The sequence below is a fragment of the Giraffa tippelskirchi genome, chromosome 2 (genome assembly GCF_054371585.1).
Source record: "Giraffa tippelskirchi isolate mGirTip1 chromosome 2, T2T-mGirTip1v1.2.pri, whole genome shotgun sequence".
Classification (NCBI taxonomy): domain Eukaryota; kingdom Metazoa; phylum Chordata; class Mammalia; order Artiodactyla; family Giraffidae; genus Giraffa; species Giraffa tippelskirchi.
Genome location: NC_137276.1, coordinates 130,385,803 through 130,409,634, shown reverse-complemented (window position 1 = coordinate 130,409,634; position 23,832 = coordinate 130,385,803). Strand labels below are relative to the sequence as shown.

The 23,832-nt window shown below is 36.7% G+C and overlaps 1 protein-coding gene and 1 non-coding gene across 4 annotated transcripts in view; both read left to right on the top strand.

Moving 5' to 3' along the window:
* The window catches only part of KPNA4 (karyopherin subunit alpha 4), a 59,064-nt gene extending 44,858 nt beyond the window's left edge, over positions 1 to 14,206 (top strand). For 2 of the 3 annotated variants that reach the window (XM_081570717.1, XM_081570716.1), the window contains exons 12-17: positions 200 to 328; positions 3,124 to 3,228; positions 6,104 to 6,175; positions 7,510 to 7,672; positions 10,660 to 10,754; positions 12,176 to 14,206. In XM_081570717.1, coding sequence (XP_081426843.1) covers positions 200 to 328; positions 3,124 to 3,228; positions 6,104 to 6,175; positions 7,510 to 7,672; positions 10,660 to 10,754; positions 12,176 to 12,274 — 663 coding nt within the window. In that variant the 3' untranslated portion in view covers positions 12,275 to 14,206. Of the gene's footprint in view, positions 1 to 199; positions 329 to 3,123; positions 3,229 to 6,103; positions 6,176 to 7,509; positions 7,673 to 8,900; positions 9,028 to 10,659; positions 10,755 to 12,175 lie in introns of those variants that run through there. The other variant, XM_081570718.1, reaches the window with a different exon arrangement.
* LOC145540078 (small Cajal body-specific RNA 7) lies at positions 547 to 893 on the top strand. The gene has a single exon (XR_014078205.1).
* Positions 14,207 to 23,832: the final 9,626 nt, after the last annotated feature.

Below are 23,832 nucleotides of genomic sequence, written 5' to 3'. Positions count from 1 at the left end.
ACGGAGGCTCCCTAAGAACTGAGGTTGTATCTGCCCTATTCATTCCTCTGTTTCTAAATCAGTGTCTGACACAACTTGCTCAAAAATGTAGGTTTCCATGAATGAATGAAGATATTTCTCATAGCCTGCCTAATACACCTTTGTGTATAAGGAGTGATTCCTGTGGAACAACATCTTATTAAATATTTTTATGTTTCAGACAGCAGCACTTCGAGCTGTAGGCAATATTGTTACTGGAACTGATGAGCAAACACAAGTAGTTTTAAACTGTGATGCTCTTTCACACTTCCCTGCACTTCTGACACATCCCAAAGAGAAAATTAATAAAGTAAGTATTTTTAAATACTGTTTAATAAATAGCATATGAAGAAGCCATTTTCATTTATGAAATTAGGGGGTTGAGTATCTTTAATATTTATTGTTAACATAAGCTGTCATTTAGACATTAAGAGAAAGTAAGATATTTTACTCTTTATGATATGGACTGATACATGATTTTCCATTTTTACAATAAACCAGCTGCAAACAGTGCAAATTTGGCTCTCCTGGAAATGATGAAATAGAGATAATTGGGTGTTAAATGTTATATGATTGGAAAATTTTAATATCTAAGTTAAGTAATCTTTAATATTTTTTTCTTAAGTTTAATATTTTTTTAACTATCTGATTGTGTGTGTGTGCGTGTGCATGTGTGTGTGCTTGTGGAGGCTATGAAAAGGGGGCACTGACTGGTGATGCTGATATTGGAGTGCATCTGAGGCTGTTGTAGAAGTGCATGGGTTATTGATTACAACATTGCCGATGATTATAGCCCAGGAGCAGCTCACCTAAGTAGCCTCACACCCTAAAATCTCTGACAGGTTCATTGAACGTGATCCTGTGATCTGATCCAAAAGAGCCTTCTGCACATTAGGAGTAAAACTTGTTCAGTAATTTTTTAAAAGAGAGAAAATATTTCCTTTAATAAATTCATATGTTTAATAGATTTATTAAGTTTGTAAATTATAGTAATATCCTACATAGGACACTAGGCAGATATTTTGTCTCATTTCATTCTGTGTTTTCAAGCGGCTTGTATTTTCTATGAGGAAAAGCAAGTCGCTTTTTGTAGTCATATTGGTAGCAGTAGCACCATTGTGGTATAAAGGGTAGCATAAAAAGATCATTAAGGTAGACCAGTAAAGCAGTTGATTCTGTTTTATCTTTGAGAGAGATGGTGCAGTGAATGAATATTACAAATAAGTATACAAAAACAATCCATTGTTTCATTTTTGTGTGTTTCCATCATCATGAATAATTGATATACTCATCTGTTTTGGCTAGGCCTCTTGATCAGAATAGAAGAGGGAATAAATAAGATTTTTGTCTGTATTCAGTTCAGTTCAGTTGCTCAGTCGTGTCTGACTCTTTGCGACCCCATGAACTGCAGCATGCCAGGCCTCCCTGTCCATCATCAACTCCTGGAGTCTACTCAAAGTCATGTCCATCGAGTCAGTGATGCCATCCAACCATCTCATCTTCTGTCATCCCCTTCTTCTCCCGCCTTCGATCTTTCCCAGCATCAGGGTCTTTTCCAGTGAGTCAGTTCTTCGCATGAGGTGGCCAAAGTATTGGAGTTTCAGCTTCAGCATCAGTCCTTCCAATGAATATTCAGGACTGATTTCCTTTAGGATGGACTGGTTTGATCTCCTTACTGTCCAAGGGATTCTCAAGAGTCTTCTGCAACACCACAGTTCAAAAGCATCAATTCTTCGGTGCTCAGCTTTCTTTATAGTCCCACTCTCATATCCATACATGACTGCTGGAAAAACCATATCTTTGACTAGATAGACCTTTGTCAGCAAATTAATGTCTCTGCTTTTTAATATGCTGTCTAGGTTGGTCATAACTTTTCTTCCAAGGAGCAAGTGTCTTTTAATTTCATGGCTGCATTCACCATCTGTAGTGATTTTGGAGGCCCAAAAAACGAAGTCTGTCACTGTTTCCACTGTTATCCCATCTATTTGCCATGAAGTGAAGGGACCAGATGCCTTGATCTTAGTTTTCTGAATGTTGAGTTTTAAGCCAGCTTTTTCACTCTCCTCTTTCACTTTCATCAAGAGCCTTTTTAGTTCTTCTTCACTTTCTGCCATAATGATAGTGTCATCGGCGTATCTGAGGTTATTGATATTTCTCCCAGCAATCTTGATTCCAGCTTGTGCTTCATACAATCCAGCATTTCTCATGATGTACTCTGCATATAAGTTAAATAAGCAGGGTGACAGTATACAGCCTTGACGTACTCCTTTTCCTATTTGGAACCAGTCTGTTGTTCCATTTCCAGTTCTAACTGTTGCTTCTTGACCTGCATACAGATTTCTCAGGAGGTAGGTCAGGTGGTCTGGTATTTCCACCTGTTGAAGAATTTTCCAGTTTGTTGTGATCCACACAGTCAAAGGCTTTGGCATAGTCAATAAAGCAGAAGTAGATGTTTTTTCTGGAACTCGCTTGCTTTTTCAGTGATCCAGTGGATGTTGGCAATTTGATCTCTGGTTCCACTGCCTTTTCTAAATCCAACTTGAACATCTGGAAGTTCACAGTTCACGTATTGTTAAAGCCTGGCTTGAAGAATTTTGAGCATTACTTTACTAGCGTGTGAGATGAGTGCAATTGTGGGGTAGTTTGAGCATTCTTTGGCATTGCCTCTCTTTGGGATTGGAATGAAAACTGACCTTTTCCAGTCCTGTGGCCGCTGCTGAGTTTTCCAAATTTGCTGGCATATTGAGTGCAGCACTTTCACAGCATCATCTTTCCGGATTTGAAATAGCTCAACTGCAATTCCATCACCTCCGCTGGCTTGTTACAGTTCATCGATTCCTTAGTATTTGTTCAGCCAAGCTTCTTTATAGTCTTAGTGCTTGGAACATTTTCAAGAAATTTTTAGAAGGTTAGTTTCTTTTATTAGCAATATGTTCAAGGAAAAATACAGAAAAGGGGACAGGGAAATACAGGTTGCGAAATTTTTTATTATGGAACTCATTCCATAGTAAAAATCATTTGGTCATGGTAGTGAATGCTTTTTCCTAGTTCAGCTGCAGATTTTATTTTTCAGTAAGAAATATTAAAGGAGTTTTTTTTCTACAGGAAGCAGTGTGGTTCCTCTCTAACATCACTGCAGGAAATCAGCAGCAGGTTCAGGCAGTAATTGATGCCAATCTTGTACCAATGATAATACACCTTTTGGATAAGGTAAGAAAATCATCTTGTTAGTATCTGTGTAAGAGGAAAAGAACTTAATATAACTGTGAATATATATTTTTCTGTTTAATTAGAATCGATACAGTGGCATGAGTAGTACAGTAAAGTAGTATTAATATTAAAACTTTCAAGCAATTTTTATATACATGAAACATTTCTTTTTATAAACCACTGGCCCTTTTTCTTATCATTCTTTTATCAAAATTACCATTATCTTGGAATTTATTAAAAATTATATGTGCTTGAATATTGTTCATGCACTTTACATATATTAAACTTATTTAATACTGTAACTCTGTAAGGTCAAGAATTATTCCCATTAGATAGATGAAGAAACTGTAGTATAGACAAATAAACTGCTCAAGATCAAACAGCAAGTAATTGTGCTATTTAGTCATATGCCATGTCATCACATGCTTACATTAACGTTTGGGAAAGACACAGTTTAAAATGTCACAATCAAAAAATAAAATGTTACAATCACAGCATGCAGGTTTTTTCCTGAACACTGATCTGTTCATTAAAGAGAAGTTATCTCTGTCCTCTTTTCCTCCATGTTTCTTACAAACTGCTAGATTGGGTTCAGTTTTTAGGGAAAAATATTTAATGCTCTAATGATTCACATGGGGAGATACATTCTCTTTATTCTACATTTAGTGATAATTTAGATTGATACGTGAGCTCAGGTGTTACCAGACTGTTCCACCCATTATTATAATGCTATTCATCATGCTTTCACATAGTGGTTTTTAAGCAGTCATGATGAACATTACCTAAATCCCTTATTTCACTAGGAACTGCAAAATGATGACTTTGTAATTCTGTCATTCTTTACATATTAGGCGTGATTCTTCAGTAAAGATTAATGAGCGTCCTTATCAGCTGTTCGTTTACTCTGAAATATATTTCATAAAGGAAAAGCAAGATAAATGTTTGATTCCTGCTTATTATCACTCAGTTTTTAGAATGACATGGTTCCCTAATAACCTCAAAAGGAGACTAGTGCAAAGTTTTCAGTATCATTAGGAAATTATGGATTTACATATATGTATTTTTATTATAAGTTTCAGTCCTTTGTAGTTATTCTTTCTGACGCTCAGGTTGTCCCTGACCAGTGGGAACCTCTTTTAAGTTTGGTGCCTGTGTTTTTAACATCATCCAAGTATTTTTTGAGGACTTCCTACCTTTTGGGTATGACATGATTCCTGGGCTTTTTTTTTATTTATTTATTTTCTGACCTAGACCTAGAATTAACTATTTTCAGGGTGTCTTGGTTCTTTTTTGTAACAAGTGGTATTTAAAGGTCATAGTTCAGGTACTAAGGATGATTATTACTACAAGGTTGTCATGGTATCTAGGCTTGAATGAATAAAATAGGAGGTAATTTTTTTTTTTAAGAAAATGAAAGATAAACATATTATAATTTTTGTAAACATGAGAATTCATAAAAACAAATCATAAATGAAAGCTATCAGATATCACTGAGTAAGATAACAGTGTTTTTTATTTTCACTTCTTTGATTTTGTGTTTTTATCTCGTCTGTGCTGGAAATCTTTCTGTAGGCATAGTTACTTGACATATATTGAGGTATGTAATATAAATCTGTCAAAATAACAAGACCACATTGATGCTAACAACATAACTATTCCACTTTTGGGGTTTCCTTGAGGATTTTTTGTTTTTAGGATATATTCCATCAATGATGTACTTTAAGATAATGTCACTTGAAATAATTTCTATATGTGTAGTTAAGCCACCAGCTTCATATACAGTTTTTTGTTTCTGTGTGTTTTTTATTTGGGGGAATTGCTTCAGTTTGGGGGTTTTATTTTTCTTTATTTTTGCGCATGCCAAGATGCTTATGGTTTCTTAGTTCCCCAGTCACACCCTCAGCAGTGAGAGTGTGGAGACCTAACCATTGGACTACTAGAGAATTCCCTTGTTCATTTTGGTTTTGGTTATATGAAGCATTTATAGTTTCCAAGTAAAAAATAAGTACCTTGTTTTCAAGGTAATACACAAAGGTCTAACTTCTGTTTCTGTCTGTTCTTCTTTCTCTTAATTTTTGGGTTATTCTTCTATTGTTTCTTCTTTAAATACAAGCAAATGTCTATGTAAAGTTTTTTCCATGTGTCAGGTTATATTTAGGATCACTGGATCCACAAATAGACATAGATATAAATTTGCTATATAATGCCCATTTATTGCTAGAAAGGTTGTGTACCATTTTACACTCCTGCCAGTCTTACTGACAGATACTTGGGTTTTCTCAGTCTGATAAGTAAAAGTAGATATCCCCCTGCAGCTTTTTTTTTTTTGAAGTATGGTTGATTTACAGTGTTCAGTATTAATCCACTGCAATTTTGAAATTTTCTTGGTTAACTCTCAAAGGTGAGATTATTAAATCAAATATATGACTTTTTAAAATGATTTTTAAATTTATTTTTTAATTTGTATGAGAGTAACCCTTATAAGAGTAGTCTTTATCACAGTCTCATGAATGATGAGTATTTTTAGTTTTAAAACTATGTGTTTAAAAAGATACTTTATTTTACCTTGACATTTCTTTGACTAAAGTAAAATTATAACTTCCTTATTTTTTTTAACTGATTTATTGTATTTTATCATTGACTTCATTTGATACTATGAACAGCAATATCAAGTCAGTTTGTTGTTGGGAAAGTTCACAAAATAGACTCTCCATTTGTTTAGGGTAAATTGGGTTCAAAGCCTTATCTTTATTATATGAAAACATAAAGGCTAGAAGAAAACCAGGGGGAGTATGCAGTTGAAAAATCATTGCAGGAAACACCTTTTCCAGTTTATCTTATATTGCCATTTATATCCTTTACTTTGATTTTATAGGGAGATTTTGGCACTCAGAAAGAAGCTGCATGGGCCATAAGTAACTTAACAATTAGTGGAAGAAAAGATCAAGTAAGTTCAGCTCTTACATATTTCTCAAAACTGATAAGTAACAGTACTAATAATTCTAAGATTTGTATTTCAGTAAATCATAATTTAATATAATAGCAAGATAATAGACATCCTGTGATATATAAAAGTGTCACCTTGACTTCCTTTAGTTATATTTCATAGATGTGAAGTGTTCTCTTTCCAGCTTCTTGGCTTACAAGAATTTTTCTAATCCAGGGTAAGATGAAGCTTATCGTCAGGGTTGTTTTTGTTTTTTAAATGTTAAAGAAAAAGCAAGACTTTTTAGGGTAATATGGCAGAGTGAAACTGCCTCACACATTCTCCTAACAAATGAACAACAACAAAAATTATCTGACAGTAAACCAAGCAAGGAACTAAATTCAACTTAAAAGCTGGGACTAGGAACTAGAGTGAACAATGTGAGATGCCTAGGGCATAAAATATAAAGAAACACTCACTCTCAGAGTTGTGCAGGTAACAGAGCTTAACATTGTGCCAACTGACAAAAGAAAATCAGTTTTATTTATTTTTATCTTCTGGCCACACTGCACAGCATGTGGGATCCCAGTTCCTGGATCAGGGACTGTACGCCGGTGCCTCCTGCATTGGCAGCACGGAGTCTTAACCTCTAGACTGCCAGGAAAGTCCTGGTCCCAGATATGTTTAATAGACAAGTAAAAAGGGGCAGATTTGGAGTGCATAATTGTCACAGATAAGCCATAGACTGAATCCACTCAAATATGAATATAGAGCAGAATATAAATATATTACATGGCAATAACTAATAAAATATAAAGATGATAGACAATTTGCAGATTTTATGGAACCATAGAATAGCAGATTGAGAGGTGGCCAGGTATATGAGAGTGCTAAATGTTAAAGCAAAGAGAGGATGCTGTCACATTGAACAATTGTAGTTTTAAAAAAAAAATAATTATCTGGCCTCTTAACTGACTTCATAATTTATTTATTTATTTGCTTTATTTTTTTTAATAAATTTATTTTAGTTGGGGGCTAATCACTTTCATAATTTAATATTAAAAGAGAAAGGATCTCTGAAGGAAGTACTCCTTATGGCAAAGAAATGTGTCATATGAAGTTGAGTGATTCCTTCATTTTCACTTTAGTTTTTCCTTCTCTAAGTTCATGAAGAATAAACATACTGCATTAAAAAGAAAAGAAGGTTAGATTAATGTAGGCTAACTTAACATGTGAGAAATGAGGTCATATTTCCAAATTCAAGATTATAAAGTCAAAATTATTCCAGTGAGATAACAGGGTGCACAAATGAAATTCACTGAACATTTATTATATCATGATGTTTTTCTTCTTAGGTGGCCTACCTAATCCAACAAAATGTTATCCCACCTTTTTGCAACTTGCTGACTGTAAAAGATGCACAAGTTGTGCAAGTAGTACTCGATGGATTAAGTAATATATTAAAAATGGCTGAAGATGAGGCAGAAACCATAGCCAATCTTATAGAAGAATGTGGAGGTAAGTTTATTATATGCTGTTATTCCACATTTTAATGTTCTTTTGTAACTACTTTTATTTTCAAATGCAACACTTCTGTATTTTTCTGTCTTAGCTAATCAAGTAATAGAATAAAATAAATACTGTATTCTATATGTACAGTCCTGCTCAGCTTCCTGCATATGCTTAGGTAACTGAATTGCTGCCATATATTGAACAGGCACTGTGCTAAGGTGCTGGGAAGACAGTGGTAAACAAGACACAGTCCTTGCCTTCAAGGCATGTAGTCTAATCATGGAGATAAACATGAACTGATTTAATGTGCTGATTACCCTAATAGAAATGTGCAACAAAGTGAAATACCTAATCTGTCCTGGAAGAAGTAGGAAGTGACCTGAGCTGGATTTTGAGAGATGAATAAGGATTAATAAAGTGAAAAGGGATGAAAGGTGTTCCAGGCAGAGAGAACACCATGAGCAAAGTCTAAGGTGAGAAATAGCATTCAGCAAATTATAAGTAGTTCAGCGTTGCTAAATCACAAAGTATGAGGTAGAAACTGCCAAAAGATCATAGACTATGGAGTTAGCCATTGATCAGGCCCCTATAGTCTAAGAAGCTATGTAGCACAGCAAATGCTTTAAGGCAGTGGTTCGCAAATCTGACAGTGTACCAGAGCCACCAGGAAGGTACACAACATCCCTTAGCTTTCAGCTCTTAAGATGAACATCTAGACAGAACATGGAAGTTTCTGATGTGGATGTGGAACAAAATATAAGTATTATCAACCTAGGTAAGCATAAAAGTAAAGCTGTTCCTGATAGAAGTTGAGAAGTAAGTGAAAGGAGAGGTAGCTAAGAATAGGAGAACCAATATCTTCAACTTACTTAATAGAATTTGGAGACTTGAAAATTAATAGGAAGTAAGTGTTTTTAAAGTTACTTAAGTGATACACAGCACACAAAGTGACAGAACAACAACAAAATGCGTAACTGTGAAGTTGGGAACAGGAAATGGGAAATACTGTTAGGGAACTAATTAGGAAGTGAGTTCCAGAACAATTTAAAACTTAAAAAATTTTAAATTTAAAAGGAATAGTTAAAGAATTTTTTCCTACTTGTGTATTTTTTTCTTTTACCATATAAACCTTTTAATAATTAAAATTTTATTTTTATATATTAATATAAAAATATAGATCTTGAGCATTGCCTATTTCACTGGAGGTAAAGCCTAACTTACAAATTTCCCAAAGGACTCTCTGCCATAGGGTACGACAAGTCATTGGAAGATTTTACCAAGGAAATTGATATGTTTAAATGGAGCATGGCTATGAGGGGAATGGAACCCTGGTAGAGACTGGCAGGAAACCACCTAGGAAGGTATATAGCAATCACACCACAATAAATGAAGGCAGTGATAATAGAGACGAAGGGGAGATGACAAGATTCAAGAAATGGATAGGATAGGCTTTGAGGTTTTTGAGATTTCGTTACAGAGTATTGAGGGAAAGGGGAACTCTAATAATTAGTCTTTTCTCTCAGATTTCAGACTGTTGTTGATTATCACCAGTAAAAGAATACAGTAGAATAAACAGTGTAAGTGAAGAATGGCAGATAACATTGTGTTTGTACAGCTTGAACTTTAGGTACCTATAAAATGTTCATGGAACTATCAAGCAGGTTTAAAGTTTTAAGCATCTGAAGCTCAGAAAAATGAAGCCATAGATGAGTACAAGTCCTCAACCTATATGTAAATAGTAGTTAAACCTTTTCGTGGAAAGGCCCCATAAGGAGAGTGTGTAAAGTGAGAGATATGCCCAAAGCAATTCCCTCCGCTTAAGAAGTAGAGGACAAATACTCAAGAAAGGGCAATTTCACTTTAATTCAGAGATTTTAAAATTAATTATTACTCCTATTAGACTTCCCTCGTGGCTCAGTTGGTAAAGAATCCACCTGCAATGCAGGAGACCACCTGCAGGAGACAAGGGTTCGATCCCTGGGTCAGGAAGATCTCTTGAGGAGAAGGGAATAGCAACCCACTCCAGTATTCTTGCCTGGAGAATCCCATGGACAGAGGAACCTGTTGGGCTACAGCCCATGGGGTTGCAAGAATCAGACATGACTTAGTGACTAAACCACTACAAAGCAAAACAGTATTCAATTTTTATATCAATAGGTTGTTTACATATTTTGCTTATGATTTAATACATTTGTTAGTATTTACAGGGGAAAATCCTCTTTCCCTGAAATACTGTTGTTGATCATGATCATTTTTCATTATACTTAATAGCTTTCTTAACATTCATATTTGTTAATCATCAGTACTTAAAAGTTTTTTCTTACATGCTTACTAGAAAAATTCGGCAAATGCTACAAAATAGAAAGAACTTGCTTTTAACTTTTTTTTTTACTTTTCTTGCACCTTTGGGTTTTACTGTTTGTTTTGGGGTGTTTTTGGTTTTTTTCTTTAGCCATGCCACATGGCTCACGGGATCCTCGAACCACATGACAGTGAAAGCCCAGAATCCTAACCACCATGCCACCAGGGATTTCCCAGCTTTTAACAGAGCAGTTTTACATACTATTACTCCTTACAAACAGTGATGTATAATATATCATTTTCTTCTGAATAGATAGATATCCCATTGCTTAATTTATATGTAGTTAAACACTCAGGTGTTTGGGTGGTTTCTTTTTTTTTTTTTTGGCTGCAGTGTGCCACATGGCATATAGGATTTTAGTTCCCTGACCAGGAATTGAATCGGTGCTCCTTGCATTGGAAGTGCTGAGTTTTAACTACTGGACTGCCAGGGAAGTCCCTCAGATAATTTTTTAAGATAAATATGCTATATCTTTGTGAATAAAACCTTACTGTTTTTAAGATTCACCTTTAGAATAGATACCCAGAACTGAATTATGTATTCCCAAGATTATTGTAACCTTTTTGCCACTGTGTTGTTACTGTTGTTTTTTTAATATTATTATTATTTCACTTCATAAAATTTCTTACAGGACTGGAGAAAATTGAACAGCTTCAAAATCATGAAAATGAAGACATCTACAAATTGGCCTATGAGATCATTGATCAGTTCTTCTCTTCAGATGATGTATTTAATAATCTTATCATTTTCTTAGTTTTACTTAATAAGCATAAGTCTGGATGAAATTTAAGCTAGGACATATATGTATGTATTTTAGAGGAATGGAATTGAAATAGATACATAATATTTCAGTATTTTAAAGTCCTTTGGGGTATTAAAAAGTAGTATTAGCTCAAATGGCAAAAACAGAATTTTTTGACAGTGAATAAATTAGGCTTTATTTTCCCTTGATGTCTCTATAGTTATCATATTTTATATTGCTAATAGCCTAATGTGTTTATAAACAAAATAGTGAAGCTGGTATATCCTATAATAAATCCATTATGACAGTAATTAGTTAATCTGTATTTGAATATATTGCCACCATTAATTTTAGTTATTGATAGTAATTAGTTAATCTGTATTTGAATATATTGCCACCATTAATTTTAGTTTGTGACCAAACACAAATATGAAGATAGACACAGTGAAAAAAAATTATCAAGAAACATAAGTTACTGTATAATGTATACTGTAGAAGAATGTTTTCAGATTGTCACTATATGGTAGTTGAAATTAAAGGATTATTTCTAGTATTATCTCTTTGGGAATGTTAAGTCTAAAATTATAGTGATCAGATATAGCCACCAGTGGATTTTTGATCTTCTCAGCTTTTTAAAAAAAGAAAATGGAATATTATTAAATATTTTGTTAAGCATATATGGTTTGTAGATTAACTTGACAAGGGCAATACTAAAAAAGAATTAGACTATTTATGCCTACAGATTATCAAGCTAAGTCCTGTTTAGAATATAATACTTGTTAAAAAGCATACTTTTTTAAAAATAGCTTTTATCGTGTATTAAAATTGGATATTTTTAGAAGTCCTAATTGATAACTAGGTATACACAAAGCCTTAATGATTTTTAATACTTCAACATGCAGGTCTTGCTCACTCTGTTACACTGTGAAAAGAATAATAAAGATGATGTGCCTCTTTATAGGAACTACACCAGAGGCACATAATTTTGTGGTAGTTCAACCATTAGATGTTAAGCATATAGAAAGAATATCAGTTATCCATTTTAATAGGGCTATTATGTTACTACTTTAAGCTCAAAAGTTGTCTCCAGTTCCCATTAAAATATTAACCGAAGAAGACACTTACTCTCCAAAAGCGGTAGCATTAGAATGAGTATACTCTCTGAATTTGAGACATAGTACCATCTCCCATCTCTCATTCTTTCCGAAGATATCCATTTTGCATATTCTCTTCAGTTTCTTCCCTTTTGGCATCCCTTAAGAAGTGTTTCAGAGTTCTCAAGGGATGATAGGACAGTGTTGGCCACCCATAATCTCTCATACTTTTTAAATGGAAGTGTTAACTACAATACTGTGTTTTATAATTTAAAACTAACCATCACCTTCTTTTTTTCCCTTCCCCTTAGATTGATGAAGATCCTAGCCTTGTTCCAGAGGCAATACAAGGTGGAACATTTGGTTTCAATTCATCTGCCAATGTACCAACAGAAGGGTTCCAGTTTTAGAAAGATGTTGTGGAAGTTAGGTACAATGCAGCACTGGGATATATATATATATATACATATATATAAAAAGGTTTGATCCATCAAGCTTGGCTCATGGGATCTGCTGCTGCATTAAATCGGGAAAGAAAATGTGAAGATTTCATTTGGAATCACAGAAAATGCCCAAATGAGGTCAAGATGGCGAGTGGGTGCGAGTGAGAATGAGTGGCAAAATGTAATGAAAACTCTACATGGATGCTTATTTAGGTTGTTTAAAGTAAAAAGGGCTACAGGTCACAGATCTTCAGTGCCTGAGAAGGAACATTGACTTTGTATCAATTGAGGGGAAAGTGCAGTACTGTCATCTTCAAGCCTTGTAAGCATGAAAGAGGATAGGATGCCCATAAAAGTCAAAGGAAAACGAGCCCAGGCCTTGCTATGAAGCAGTGTGTGAGTGGACAATGTTGAATGAATGTCTGGCTCAGTGATGGAGAGCCAGGTTCATCTTTCAAATCTAGGGCTCTTCATTCATGAAGCAGACTCCTAGTCCTGGAGTGACTGTGTACGAGAGTATGGTGTGGTGCTGTATGTGAACGCATGCAAGCTTGATTTGCCTTCAGGGGGCTGATAACAAACCTAGTAAAATCATCAGAGTGAGATCATAAGTGTTACTGTACACTGGACATGAAAACAGAGACCAGTTCAGCAGCAGACATTGGTGTACTCTGCAGCCTGTGTTTTCTATCTCCCTTCCTCCTTGTTCCCACCCCCTCCTCTTTTTTTTTTTTAAGGTTTTTTTTTTTTTTTTTGTGGGAGTTTTTTGTTTTGTTTTTAGTTTTTATTTACTTTACCTAGTATGGCTTTTTAGTTGCTTCTCAAGTCAGAAAACTTTCAGGAAGGTTTCCCTGTGCATTTGCACCAGATGAATGTTTGATGCTATGAAAAGCTTTCCATATCATCAAAACTAATTTGTGTAGATTTTTGCATGAAAAAAAAATCATAAATTTCCCTCAAAATAGACTGTGTTGCAGTACACAAGTTGCCATAATAGTATAAAACAGTAAAATGTGCTTTTAAAAGCCATCCTTTTCATTTTCAGAGATAACATAAAGATCTTTGCATGAGGTAAATCTACAGCCTAGTTCATTTTTAGATTTTGTTGAGTCCTGTAAAGAAGAAGAAGAAAAAAGTTTCAGTTGTGGTAGAATACCGTGCTGTGTTTAAATGTTACTTGTTTTCAAACTTTGTTTTCTATGAAAATGATATGGAAACTTCTAAAATGGAATTTGGTGCATATGTACTGCTGAATAAAGACCGATGAAGAGGTTTGAGTAGATGTACAAATCAAGTAATGGTTTGAACACCTTTAATAATATGCCTAATCTGTTCAATTGTTTTAGAATCTTTTTATCTTAGATGTAGGCAGCCATGAACAATCTATTTTGAGCCACTTTAGGGAGAAAACTTTGTATTTTTAAAACTTGCATAAAAGTTATGCAAGTGGTTTTTATAAATTGGAATAATACCTCAGTTTTGAGGTTATGCACACTAAATTAAATGTGACATAAATTAATTTGTACAAAAAGAACTCTTTATAAGGTGGCTCATTGTAGGAAATCCTGTGCCTTCCCCTTTGAGCACAAGTGTTGCATGAACAACAGTTTGCTATAAGAAACATACCAGATTAGCCACCATTAGCATCTATATCTACTTTGTGTTTAAAAATCAACTGGTAATTCTGAAACACTGTAGAATGGATAAAAATTATTTTGTGATCATAACTCTTTGTTGAACTAGAGTATTTTTGCAGCATTCCTTGTCATCAGAAACATGGTTAAAGTTTAAAACTAGAAGCAGCAGAAAACTAGCTTGTAAAATTTATCCAAGTAGAGTGCAGGCTAGGCTACCTTGGGGAAATAAACATTAAAACTCAAAGCAATGTTTTACATGGGGCATGTGTGTGTGCTGTGTGGATTTTTTATATATATTAATGTAAAGTTAGAGTACAACTCAGTGGCTTGTGTTTGCTTGTCTTTCATAAGCTTTTAACATTGACCCAATATTACAAAAGAAATTTCTTAAATTCTTTAATTTCAGTATAGACGTATTAATATTCCAGCTGACTGAATTTGTCAGCTGATGCCATCTGTGCTTCTACTTCTTCCCTGTCCAAACCAAGATTCTGACCTTCCTTCACTCCTTCAACAAAGTGGACTGAATATTTTAAGTATTTCTATAACTTGAGCATATGGCTGCAAATGATAGAGTGCACACAAAGTATGATTTTACAAATGGCATAAGTTACCAGAAGATAAACATAACAGTGCTCTGCATAATTCTTGTTTCTTAGTGTACAAAAACCTGGTTAAAAGTAAGCCAGTGACGTTATAATAGGCCAAATGATTTTATAGAGTAATTTTCTTATGAGTGCAGGACTCATACCAGCTTGATTAGTCAAGGCCTGCAGAAGAATCTGATCTCAGAGAAGAACCTAAGCTCTCTTTTAAAGGGGCTCACCTGATTAAATCAGACCCACCCCTTATTATCTCCCTTTTAATTGACCCAAAGCCAAACTGATGAGTACATTATTACACCTGCACTATCCATTCCTCCTTACCCTATGCGTGCGTACTAAGTTGCATCCAACTCTTTGTGACCCTGTGGGCTGTAGCCCACCAGGCTCCTCTGTCCAGGCATGAATGAATACTGCAGTAGGTTGCCATGCCCTCCTCCAGGAGATCTTCCTGATCAGGGATTGAACCCACATCTCTCTAGTGTTCTGCATTGGCAGGTAGATTCTTTACCACTAGCGCCACCTGGGAAGCCTACTCTCTAGCCTAGTCGCAGAGTGATATCCATCATGCTCAAATAATCCTGCGAACACTTGAGTAAATGGAATTATAAAGGGTATGTACATCAGGGAATCTTGGGAGCCACCTTAGAGTTTCTGTACCACAAAGAAATACTAGCATTTAGAGCTGGAGCAATTTAGACGTGATCACCTAACATATTGCAAGCTTATTTTTGGATAAAGGTCCCCCGTGAGAATCTAATGAAAACTGCCCCAGCTTCCTTCCAAAATGCATATACATAGAGTTGGGAGCTCTGTGGGAGTCTGAATTTCAGAATATGAACTGTCCGAGTCCTCCCTTTCAGATGATTGAGTTGCCAAGAGGTGACTTGACCAAGGTCACAACAGCTACTAAGGGCTAGATAAGACTCATCTCAACTCACACAATAGGGAGCCATGCTTTCAGTTCCCGCTGCAAAACTCATTTAAATTTGTGAGCCAATGCAAAAAAGCGTTTATGCAGCTTTTCCTATTGTAGTTTGAGAAGTGACTAACACTAATTCTTAGAGAAGCTTGTCTATGAGTTTTGAAATTACAGTTGACGCTTGAACACCATGGACTTTGCAGGCCCACTTACATGCCTTTTTTCCCCCACTAAATACATACTTCAAGGTCAGCTGTCTCTAGATTACTTGTAATACCTAATACAGTATAGCTGCTATGTAAATAATTGTTAATTACAATGTAAATACTATGTAGCTAATCCCTTGAATACAGCTGGAGTTAGGGGCGCTGGCCCTCATTGATGGTTCTGCATCCAAGGATTCAACCAGCCACAGATCATGCAGTATTACAGTGAAAAAAAGTCCACGTGTAAGTGAACCCATGTTATTCAAGGGTCCACTGTATTTTATTTATTTCTGATATTCCAAAATTGAATCTTTTATTGTGGATATTAAGGTGAACTATATATAAACAGGCCAATTTAGCTTGAATTAGAGAAGTTACCAGTTGTGAACTCCTGAGGCCTAATAGGTTATTTACCTTTTACACATGACATTTTAAACATTTAAGGAGAAAATGGTTTTTCTTTTTAGCAGACACATTAATGAAGTGTATGCTTTTTAAAAATATGAGTAATGTAATTTATATACCTTTAAATAAAATCAAAGTGCACATTGATAGTCTTACTATATTCAGTTAATTCCTAAATTAAGGTGGAAAGAATGAAGCCTATATTCTGGTGTGATCAGAAGCAACTGAACTGTAGTGTCACAGTGAATATTAACTATCACATCAATAATGTACAGGAAGATGGGTTTAATGTTTTTTTCTGTAAGACTTAACCTAGCAGTACCATTTAATTTGAACATGGCTTCTAAATTCAGGTCCTTTAAGTGACAGGTTTGGTTCAGGATGTCCATGTCAGAATGTACTGTTTATAAAGTTGACTTGACAGCTGCTACTTTGTGTAAGGGCAGCTGCTGCCCTGAAGATGCTTTCAGATTTATCTCTTACCAGAGACCTGCACTCATCGTTTATGTTGTTACCCCAATTTCTGCCTTCTCCACAAGTTTTGCATCTTTGCAGCTCTAAATATGCTGCTTGCTCCAGGTTACTTAGTTTTTCCAAACTGTCAATTCTTCCACGTTTATTCTTCATGAAGAAAAACTTTTATAACCATTTCTATTATTCAAGCATGAATCCTGCTTTCCTGACCATATCTTCTAATTTGTATAGCTCATGGATTCCTTGTTACTCTGTGACCTTACCCAAGATTTCCTCATCTATTTTTGCTCTTCTAACAACTGATAATCTGCTTAAATCTACAGGCTGTTTGTTGCAGTCTCCAGTTACTGCCTTCCAGATCATTCCTTCAGTATCGTCTTTCTAGTCTTTGGATTTTTCAGCCTTCCAAGCCATGTTTCCCCCATACTTTGTACGTGGTTACCTTTTGACTGATTTTATAATTGGCTATTATAATGCTAATATCCAAACACTTGGACTCAGGAGGATATTTCTCTTACCTCAAAAAGGGGAACTTCCTGGGGGTTCAGTTCAGTCCCTGAATAGGACTCAGCTTCCACTACAGGGAGCACAGATTTGAACTCTGGTCAGAGAACTAAGATTCCCACATACTACACAGCCAGAAAAGATCATTTTGGGTCATAATTGGATTTGGGAAGGAGTTGATACAGTGTTTTTCTTCACTGCCTTACTGCCATACTTGTTTCTTAGGGGTTGTCCTCCTGTTCAACTCATTAACAGAAAATTTATCCGTAATATGTTATGGGTATTTTCTACTTCCAGCCACTTCCCTTTGTACTTGCCAGTGTGCTCCCTCCATAAACAAATTATACTCTGCCTCAAATCCAGTAGCTTCCAGTGTGGTCTACAAGGTCCCCTACCTGTGTGTGTATAACTGGTTCAGAGAAACTGGTTTTCACCTTTTCTTTTTTTTCTTTGAACCTGTTTAACAGGATGGTCATAGGAAAGCTGTTAAAGAGCTGCTATTAAAATACCTAAATGGTAACTTTGATCCAGTCTGGGTCTGCTAGCGATCAGAGGTGCTGAAAGAGGACTGAAAAGTTTGTTGCCCTCTAAGCTCTTCCCAAGCAACTTTTGTGCAGTTCTCCCCAGCTGCAGAGAGTAAGGAAACCACGAAGTAGTAGATAAGGAAGTGTCTTGTTTGGATCCCTACATTCCCAACCACCTTACGTGTTCAAACATTCAGATGCCCGTCCCTTTCAGGAAGCCAAACACATCCCATACTGTTGACTACCCTCGCCATCCCCATCAGCTCTCACTTTACAGTGTGCGTTTCATACTTACGGTAATGTTTCAGTCTGTAGAGTCGGTTCCACTAAATTGTAAGCTCCTTAAGGGCAAAGTCAACAAATGAAGCTCTGTAAATCCCATGAAAGTGCCATGAGTTCTGTGGGCACTCAGTAAAGGTTTGCGATGACAATGCAGCCTGTCACATGAACTGATTTTAGTGACTATTTCTAAAACTCTTCAATTTGGAATTGTCCAATCTGCCTCATTGCATCTAAAATTTAGGATGTTTTCTATGGGAAGAAATACTTCATCCCTTGTCAGATGAATGCTCATTTCTTCCTTTTCATCACTTTTGATATTTACCAATGTCAGATCTGGATATCTGACACTCACAGGATATTGCAATGCAGCCTCATGTGTCTTTCAAATACTAGCTCTGTATACTGTACTATAAAGCAGGGAGTGACCTAGTATCTAATACTATTGATGCAATTAATTTTTGAAACATCATTTATTGAAATACCTTTGCATCATAATAGTGTTTTTACAAAGAAAGTAGCCAAACCATAAAGGTAAGTGATTGCTGTCTTAGTCTGTAGTATGAAATTAGAATACTTTTTGGTTATTGATGTTGCAGTGTTCTTTACATAATAAGCCTTCTTATGCCCGACTAGCAATTACACAAATTTTTGGATGCTAAAAATAATTAGGAGCAAGCACAAGGAACTCTTTTAAGTTTTATGTCCTGATCTAAACAGTTGGATAATCACCATGGTATTTATTCTTTTTTTTTTTTTTTTTGCTGGTCAGTATCCCAGAGGCCTTAAGAACAAATTCATATAGTGGCCCTTTTGACAGAGTCTTTGGCTTCAAATCCTTGCTCTGCCACTTAACTCCTGTGGAACCTTGTAAAATTATTTTATGTGTTTCCTAGTTCATCTGAAAAAAATGGAAAATAATACCTACCCCGCTGGGTTACTTTGTGGCTTAAATGAGTTAATTCATGTAAAACATTCAGAATAATCTTATGTAAATAATAAACATAGCAGCAGGAGAAATTCCCTTTAGCTTCTGCTGAAGATAAAAACAGAAGCCTAATTTTTTACATTTGACAAATACCTGAGAACCCACTTTGGGCTAGGCATTAAATCAGGAGTTAGGGATACGAAGTCAATTAAAATGTGTACTTGTTCTCAGTCTAGTTTACTGAGGAAGAGGCAGTCAAAAACGGAGAAACCAAAACTAAGTACAGTAACAGATGTACATCATATTACCTTTGGTAAACCCCACAGTTTGGGGACTACATCAGCTTTTGATGGAGCATACAAAAAAACTTGCTGTCTCTTAAATGCATTATTTCCTACTTAAGACTTTCTTTGGCTATTCAGGCTTCCCCCCCCAACACCCCCCACCCCAAGCCCGCTCTGTTTTTCTTTCATTCTTAATAGGTTACCGTTCCTATTTTAGGGTTGGGTAGGTGGCAAGAGAAACTGTATGAAAGAAACTTCCTCAGCCCACTTCTAGATTAGAAACTTAATGGATTGCTCACCCACTGCGCCCTGCTCCATTAGAGCCTCATAACTAAGGCAGTCCTGTTTTCAGTCCTATCTCCTGCTGCTACTCAGGAGCCTCACACCGCTCTTCTCTCCTTTGTATTCAACTATTGCCCTTCAGAGTGATCCTTCCCATTAACATTTGAACATGCAACAAATATTTCCCAAACTAAAAATGGGAGTGCAGCCCTCCCTCCCTTTCCAGTTGCTACCCCTCCCTCCCCTTACCATCACAGCAAAAATTCTTTTAAGAAGTTAGCTCCATCCAATTGCTCAAGCCTCATTCTCAGCCCATTACAGTCTCCTTTGCCCTCGTCACCCCATAAAGCCCTTAACGTGATGCCTACATGTCACCAAATCGGCAATTTTTGTCTTTGACTCCCAGAAAAACTAAGACTCTTGACTTCTGCCTTCTATCAATCACAGCCCTTTTCCTCGACCACTGCTACCTCCTTCCCTCTGTCTCTCCCCTACCCCTCAAACTCCTACCCAGCATTTTGTCTCCTTTCTAGCACATATGTTTCCTTGTCATTGTTTAAGAGGTTTAACTCCTCAACCCAGGGTCCTCTCACACCAATCTCCTTTAATCTGTGCAAGGATACAATAGTCACACCACTTAGATGCCTAAAAAAGCAACCACAACTCAAACTTCTCCAGCACTAAGCCTTGTGCTTTTCCTCTCCTACCCCCAAGTGTGTCCTCTTGGATTGTTCCCTATCTCAGTGAGTGTCAGCTCCCCTGAGTTCTAAATGACTCTTGGCATCCTTTCACTTATCTCCATTTCTACTTCAGTCCAACCATCTTCTCTTTTCTTGAACCATTGTAAGTATATTAAAATGATCTACCTTGACCACTCTGGCTCCCTTTCAGTCTGATCTCTGCATTAAAGCCAAAACGTGGGTTCAATCCCTGGGTGGAGAAGATTCCCTAGAGGAGGGGATGGCAACCCACTCCAGTATTCTTGCCTGGAGAATCCCATGGACAGAGGAGCCTGGTTGGTTACATTCCATGGGGTCACAGTCAGACACAACCGAAGTGATTAGCACACATGCACAGAATATTTTCTAAAAATCAAATCTGTGTGTGCCAGTGTTGTTACTTAGAACACTTCATATCTTCTCATTGCTTTTAGAATAAAACCCAACATTCTTTTTTCTCTTGGAGATTTTAATTATGCACAAAATAGAGTAGGATAATAAATCCTTAAGGGCCCATCACCCAATTTCAGCTGTCACCAACATATGGTCAATCTCTTTTTTTTTTTTCTATTTGCTGCACCCTGAGGCTTGTGGGATCTTAGTTCCCCAACCAGGGATCCAACCCACGCCCCCTGCAATGCAAGTGCAGAGTCCGAACCACTGAATTGCGAGGGAAGTCTGATATATGATCAATCTTGTTTCCTCTCTGACCCACCCACATTACCTATCTCCCTAGTATTATTTTGAAGCAAATCATAGGCATTTCATTGTATCTCCAAATAATTAAGAATTTTAAATTCAGATCTTTAAAAAATTAGCATTTAATAGCAAGTATCTAATCCATGTTCAAATGTCATTGTATTAACCACAGTCATTAACATGGCCACAGCCTTTCATTTTCTGGCCCCTGCCTGCTTCTCTAGCTGTTTTTTCACTCATACCACTCTTCTCTGTGCTTTGACTGCACTGGCTTTTTAGCTCCTCCTCTCATGAGGCCTTTGATTGCTTTCGCTTTGCTAGAATACCACCTTCCCATTTCTTTGTTATCCCTCAGCTTGAGCATCACATTCTAAGGGACACCTGCACTCACTGCCCAACTTAAAATGTATTAAAAGTTCACATACAACTCCATTCATTTTCTTTGGAGCACCTTAAAGTTCAGAAGACTAACATAGGAACCATATAGCATAGTGCCTACAACCCTGGGGAAACAGACTCTCGGAGGACACAAACAAAACCTTGTGTGCACCAGGACCCAGGAGAAAGGAGCAGTGACCTCACAAGAGACTGAGCCAGACTTGCTTGTGAGTGTTCAGGAGTCTGCAGTGGAGGCATGGGTTGTCAGTGGGCTGCCGTGGGGTCGGGGCACTGAATACAACAGTGTTGGCATAAATCCTTTTGAAGGAAGTCACCATTGCGGCCATTACCTCTACTGTAGTTTGGCCTCAGGCCAAACAACAGGGAGGCAACATGGCCCCACCCATCAACAGAAAATTGGATTAAAGACTTACTGAGCATTGCCCCCCACATCAGAACAAGACCCAGATTCCCCCACAGCCAATCCCTCCCATCAGGAAGCTTCCACAAGCCTCTTAGCCTTATCCATCAGAGGGCAGACAGAATGAAAACCACAATCACAGAAAACTAACCAAACTGATCACATGGAGCAAAACCTTGTCTAACTCAATGAAACTATGAGCCATGCCATGTAGGGCCACCCAAGATGGATGGGTCATGGTGGAGAGTTCTGACAAAACGTGGTCCACTGGAGAAGGGAATGGCAAACCACTTGAGTATTGTTGCCTTGAGAACCCCATGAACAGCTTGAAAAGGCAAAAAGATAGGACACTGAAAGATGAACTCCCCAGGTCGGTAGGTGCCCAACATGCTACTGGAAAAGAGTGAAGAAATAACTCCAGAAAGAATGAAGAGATAGAGCCAAAGCAAAAACAACGCCCAGTTGTGGAAGTGACTGGTGATGGAAATAAAGTCCAATACTGTAAAGAACAATATTGCATAGAAACCTGGAATGTTAAGTTCCTGAATCAAGATAAATTGGAAGTGGTCAAACAGGAGATGGCAAGAGTGAACATTGACATTTTAGGTATAGGTGAACTAAAATGGACTGGAATGAGTGAATTTAATTCATATGAACATTATATCCACTACTGTGGGCAAGAATCCCATAGAAGAAATGGAGCAGCCATCATAGTCAACAAGAGTCCAAAAGGCAGTACTTGGGTGCAATGTCAAAAATGACAGAATGATCTCTGTGCATTTCCAATACAAGCCATTCAATATCACAGTAATCCAAGTCTATGCCCTAACCACTAATGCCAAAGAAGCTGAAGTTTAACGGTTCTATGAAGACCTAAAAGAACTTCTAGAACTAACACCAAAAAATATATATCCTTTTCATCATAAGCAACTGGATGCAAAAGTAGGAAGTCAAGAAATACCTGGAGTAATAGGCAAGTTTGGCTTGGAGTACAAAATGAAGTAGGGCAAAGGCTAATAGAGTTTTGCCAAGAGTTTCGCACTGGTCATAGCAAACACCCACTTCCAAAAACACAAGAGATGACTCCACACGTGGACATCACCAGATGGTCAATACCAAAATCAGATTGACTATATTCTTTGCAGCCAAAGATGGAGAAGCTCTATACAGTCAGCAAAAACAAAACTGGGATCTGACTGTGGCTCAGATCATAAACTCCTTTTTGTAAAATTCAGACTTAAATTAAAGAAAGTAGGGAAAACCACTGGACCATTCAGGTATGACATAAATCAAATCCCTTATGATTACACAGTGGAGGTGACAAATAGATTCAAAGGATTAGATCTGATAGAAAGAGTGCCTGAAGAACTATTGATGGAGGTTTGTAACACTGTACAGGAGGCGGTGGTCAAAACCACCTCCAAGGAAAAGAAATGCAAAAAAGGCAAAATGGTTGTCAGAGGAGGCCTTACAAATACCTGAGAAAAGAAGAGGAGTGAAAGGCAAAGGAGAAAAAGAAAGATATGCAGAGTACCAAAGAATGACAAGAAGAGATAAGAAAGCCTTCCTAAATGATCAATGCAAAGAAATAGAGGAAAACAATAGAATGGGAAAGACTAGAGATCTCTTCAAGAAAATAAGAATACTAAGGGAATATTTCATGCAAAGATGGGCACAATAAAGGACAGAAATAGTACGGACCTAACAGAAGCTGAAGATAAAGAAGAGGTGACAAGAATACACAGAAGAACTCTACAAAAAAGATCTTAATGACCCAGATAACCATGATAGTGTGATCACTCACCTAGAGCCAGACATCCTGGAATTGAAGTCAAATGGGCCTTAGCAAGCATCACTATGAACAAAGTTAGTGGAGGTGATGAAGTTCAGCTGAGCTATTTAAAATTGTAAAAGGTGATGCTGTGAAAGTGCTACACTCAATATGCCAGCAAATTTGGAAAACTCAGCAGTCGTCACAGGACTGGAAAAGATCAGTTTTCATTCCAATCCCAAAGAAAGGCAATGCCAAAGAATGTTCAAACTACTGCACAATTGCACTCATCTCACATGCTAGTAAAATAATGCTCAAAATTCTCCAAGCTAGGCTCCAACAGTATGTGAACCAAGAACTTCCAGATGTTCAAGCTGGATGTAGAAAAGGCAGAGAAACTAGCGATCAAATTGCCAACATCTGTTGGATCATAGAAAAAGCAAGAGAATTCCAAAAAAGCATCTACTACTTCTTCAATGACTATGCCAAA